The sequence below is a fragment of the Teleopsis dalmanni genome, chromosome 1 (genome assembly GCF_002237135.1).
Source record: "Teleopsis dalmanni isolate 2A chromosome 1, ASM223713v2, whole genome shotgun sequence".
NCBI lineage: Eukaryota > Metazoa > Arthropoda > Insecta > Diptera > Diopsidae > Teleopsis > Teleopsis dalmanni.
In genome coordinates, this window is record NC_051846.1 from 109,706,367 (window position 1) to 109,710,921 (window position 4,555).

At 29.0% G+C, this 4,555-nt stretch overlaps 2 protein-coding genes across 5 annotated transcripts; one reads left to right on the top strand and one right to left on the bottom strand.

Moving 5' to 3' along the window:
* Nucleotides 1-205: 205 nt before the first annotated feature.
* LOC119676071 (glucose-induced degradation protein 4 homolog) lies at nucleotides 206-1,119 on the top strand. The gene is made up of 3 exons (XM_038087301.1): nucleotides 206-469; nucleotides 524-691; nucleotides 745-1,119. Exons 1-3 carry the CDS (start codon nucleotides 326-328, stop codon nucleotides 1,039-1,041), a joined length of 609 nt encoding a protein of 202 aa, XP_037943229.1. The 5' UTR covers nucleotides 206-325; the 3' UTR covers nucleotides 1,042-1,119.
* A 72-nt stretch (nucleotides 1,120-1,191) lies between these two features.
* On the bottom strand, nucleotides 1,192-2,680 carry LOC119676041 (ras-related protein Rab-40C-like). Of its 4 annotated transcripts, none has more exons than XM_038087267.1 (6): nucleotides 2,580-2,664; nucleotides 2,428-2,511; nucleotides 2,090-2,216; nucleotides 1,849-2,042; nucleotides 1,565-1,787; nucleotides 1,192-1,498 (listed from the first exon to the last, which is right to left on the bottom strand). In XM_038087267.1, the coding sequence occupies exons 3-6, from the start codon at nucleotides 2,211-2,213 to the stop codon at nucleotides 1,284-1,286; spliced, it is 756 nt and encodes a 251-aa protein (XP_037943195.1). In that variant the 5' UTR covers nucleotides 2,214-2,216; nucleotides 2,428-2,511; nucleotides 2,580-2,664; the 3' UTR covers nucleotides 1,192-1,283. The 4 variants fall into 4 exon arrangements, with proteins under 4 accessions (XP_037943195.1, XP_037943203.1, XP_037943219.1 ...); XM_038087275.1 differs by having other exon boundaries at nucleotides 2,576-2,657; XM_038087291.1 differs by lacking the exon at nucleotides 2,428-2,511 and having other exon boundaries at nucleotides 2,580-2,680.
* Between the last annotated feature and the right edge of the window lie 1,875 nt (nucleotides 2,681-4,555).

The window sequence follows — 4,555 nt, forward strand, 5'->3', positions numbered from 1 at the left end:
TCAGTTTTTTGCAATATAAAACACAATTTTCGATGGAAAAAACCACTAAATTTCGCTGAAACGAAAATGAAATTAAAATTTTTGCAAAATCAAGGTGTGTTGGAACTTAGTATAAATTATATTGTTTTATGCATATAAAATTATTTATGCTTATTTTAAATAAATTTTGATTTATTTCAAAATTATTGTTTCAATTTTACGATATTCCGCTTAACAACAAATTATTGCATTGATTCTCCCAATTAGCAACATTGTTACACAGTACATTGTTAACAGATAGCTGACTATATTCGCAAGATTCCAAAAATTGCAATTTTTGACCATAATGCCAGTCAGAGAAAGTAATTCAAGTCCTCCTACGAGTTCGTACCAAGATGGTATAATTAAAACAAAACTGTACAATGGGTCTATGTTTCAAGGTTTTCAAAAGTCTCAGGGAACCTCTTATGATGTTGAAGTTATTTTACAGGTACAAATGATATCATGGGTTGTATTTTAGTAGAATGGTTTGTATTAATTTCAGAATGTTGACGTAAACAATAGTTTTTTATGTGGATATCTTAAAATTAATGGACTAACTTTCGAGTTTCCAACACTGACAACATTTTTTGATGGCGAAATTATTTCGAATAAACATCCCTTTTTAACAAGGAAATGGGAAGCTGACGAAGACGTTGATAAAGGACATTGGGTAGAACAATGATTTATTTGCCATATATTGTTTAGTTATTTTAAAAAGTTTAGGGAAAATTCTATGCTTTTGCCGATTACCAGGAAACGTTTAACTCCGACGATTTTGATTATGGTGCATTAGATAATAGCGACTATGTGTTTATGCGCTGGAAAGAACATTTCTTAGTACCGGATCATACAATAAAAGATATAAATGGAGCTTCTTTTGCTGGTTTCTACTACATATGTTTTACAAAATCGACTGGAAAGATGCAGGGCTATTATTATCATAGATCATCAGAATTGTATCAGTCTATTGAATTAAATCATGTTGCAAAAAAATGTACTGAAATATTCGAATTTAGGTGATTAACATAATATTAAGTACTTCAAATTTTGTATGTATTTAAAGATATTAACAAAGGCATAATTACATAAAAATATTTATTTGGAAATTCGCATATATTTATTGAATGTAAAAGTTTAACATATTTTCGCATTCTGAAAACACGACGCAATATGTTGTCTATATATACAATATTATACTAAAGTACATCTTATACAAATTATTTTTTTCCAATGAATACTTAAAGCGAAATGAAAATCATTAATCACGCAATGTTACAGCTGTTACGATTGAATCTCGAACTAGTTTTATGATTTATACATCTTGAGTTAAATCTTAAAGTATTAAAACATTGTGAAGTCGTTAAAGCATAAGATTTCAAAGTTGATTTGATTGATGGCGGTAGTGACAGAGAATCTATTGCGTAAACGCTAGTTCGCCTTACAATTGTCCGGTAGCACAGTTCTTGCAAAGATAAAACTTATAAAAACATAGATATTTATTAAGGACTTATTTTGAATACAATATAAAGTATGTTACCAATACCTTTATTACTGCGCCAAATTCTTTCCATGCCATTTCTGTGAAGCGCCATTCTGGCAAGCTCGCAAAATGATTCTCTCACATTAAAGTCGCACAAGGAAGATATTTCAAAACAAGACATATTATTGCGAGATGCGTATAATTCCGCCTGCTTGGCTGCAACTTGTCTTTTAAAAGCAAGATGTAGACGGTTACCTACAAGTACCTTTGGGATACCTGGAGCATGCTGTTTTATTATGGGTATAGAAAATCCACTTTAATACATTTCGACAAATATTCTTTCTTACCTCTTCTACCTCCTTCAACCATCTGTCAATACCATCAAAACTCCATTTATTTGTTATATCATACACTAATATAATGCCTTGAGCTCCCCTAGAATAAGATCTTATTATAGTGCAAAATCTTCCCTGGCCTGATGTATCCCATAATTGCAGTTTTACACGTTTTCCCTCAAGCAATATTATTGTTGTTTTGTAAGCTGTAATGAAAAGTTGATTTCAGTCACAACATATTGTATCAATTTACCATTGCCGCTGCAAAATGGGCTTTCAGATGACGCATCTTCTAATCCTGAAAGAATTTCATGTTTACCCACGTCACTGTCTCCAACCAGTAAAACTTTTAATAAGTAGTCATAATTCTTTGCCATTTTCTATATGACCGTAAGTTTAAAAATAACATTTACTATATTACTTTATTCATGCGTTACTTAAAAATTAATTTTAATTGAAATATTGATTTCATGTCATTCATTTAATTGTTTTACATGAGAACAAAATTAGCATATACACATTTCTGTAGTGATTTATAGATATTGCTTTTGCTACTAATAGTAATAATAGTATTACTGATTTTCTACAAACCTGTGATGTATCTTAAAATGATACAGAAAAATAATATATTCACATCTATATGCTAATATAATGTAGAGGTTTTAAATAAATGCTCTGAAAAAAATGAATACATCTAATTCAATACTGATTAAATTTCATTGATTTAATTAATACACACACACTTTAAAATGTAACTTGCAGCTATAAATACATTATAACAATTTTCCTCTATTTACGCTGTCTCAAACATAAGGTGTACATAAATCAATATATCAAATACAAAGAAACACATAGGGCCGCTCAACATAAATATTAATATCGTAACACAGCTATGTTCAGATAGCCAAATTTCCTTAATTTCGTTGAAAATAAATTTAAATTAATTTGAAAAGTGTTCATACTGCCACAATTTAAGAAAATCATATGTTTTGTATGCTTAAAACCAGGGTTCAGAAAAACACTGTGCTGTGCACAAAAATGCAAAACACCACGCACAAATGTTGTGCGATTCTAAATAAAATTTCACACCCATAAAATGTGTTGTGCGAAAACTTTTGTGCATATCTTAAGTGCCACATCTTGTGTGCACAAACAAAACACACATTTCACACGAATGTGGTGGAGTGAAATAAAACTCGCACACACATTCGGTGTTTGTGCCGAAGTTATTTCGCACAGCACATTGTGTGTGAGGCAGCCAGCTTGCCCTCGCACACAACGTGTGCAGAAAAGAAAACGAGAAGCACATTTTGTGTGCAGACTTGAAAATAAAAATGCACCTAAATGTGCGGAGACGAAATGTCTACTGCACATTTGTGTGAAATGATGATTTAAAAGCGCACAATATTATGACAAATATCGCAGCAAAATAGTACATAAAACTGATTTGTTTTAATTTTGGTCTTAATGCGAAATATTTTATTGAAGAAATAATTTTGTATTTATATTTTAATTTTGAATTTATTATTAGATTTACATTTATTGCTTATATTACTTATTATTTTAAGGTTTATTAATTTAAAACATGAGAATAAAGTTAATTTCACAATGTACTTGAAAACTTTGTTAAATTAAATAGGTACATGAATTTAATAGAGAAAGAGTATTTGTTTCGAAATGTTATAAGTAAAGAGGATCGGTTCTACGGATCGTACTTTGAAAAAATTAAATATATCAATTTTGGACTACTTCATAAAATTTTATTTAATAGTAAGTTGTACACTAAGATTCGTTAGTAAGGTTATAAAAAGCAAATTAAATATTTTTTACAACAACATAAATTAATTTTGTTATTAGATTTCACTTAATTTTTTATCTTTAATTACAGCTTAAATTTAACGAAGTTATTGAAATAATTTAATATCTTAATTTCTTATTAAAAAATATTTAATTTTAATTACATATTTTTTGAAATAAATTTTCATTTAATCTTATTAATAACATTGCTGAAATATTTTTTTCACTTAAATTATATCTTTGGTTACTTAGCACAGTAGAAAGGGCGCTAAAATCCTGCTACCTGTTCAAGAAAATATTTTCCTAATCTTTCGCGTTTTTTAATGAATGTTAGATACTCTACCTAAGTGAATACATATTTTTTGGGCATAAAAACATCTTCCTAAAATATGTTTTTATTTCTTTTAAACTGGTGCAAAACTTTCCAAACAAATACTTTAAGTTCACTTACTATATTTGCATTTAAAAATGCACAAAGTAATATACAAAAAACTAATATTTTAAGTTAAAATACAAATAAGGTTAAGACAGTTATAATTTTTAGTTAACATTACTTAACAAAAATAATTATTTTAAATATTTGTTAATTTATGCAATTTTTAATATAAGTTACAATCCCAACGAACGCAAATATCAATTTTTTCAAAATTTGCAACAGAATAATATTTCTATTTCAAACAAAATTGTGAAGTTCCTGTAATTTTTTCCACCCTTGGGTGCAAACGCAAAATCGCAGATTTGTGCACGTTTGTGCATCGCACATTTGTGCACATTTGTGCACGTTTGAGCAATCGCACATTTGTGCACATTTGTGCAATCGTAATATGAGCAACACACTCGTGTGCAGAGAGAATTGTTTGTCGCACAGTGCGGTGCGAGCATAAAATTTTCTCGCACATCTGATTGTGCACATTTTTGTAAA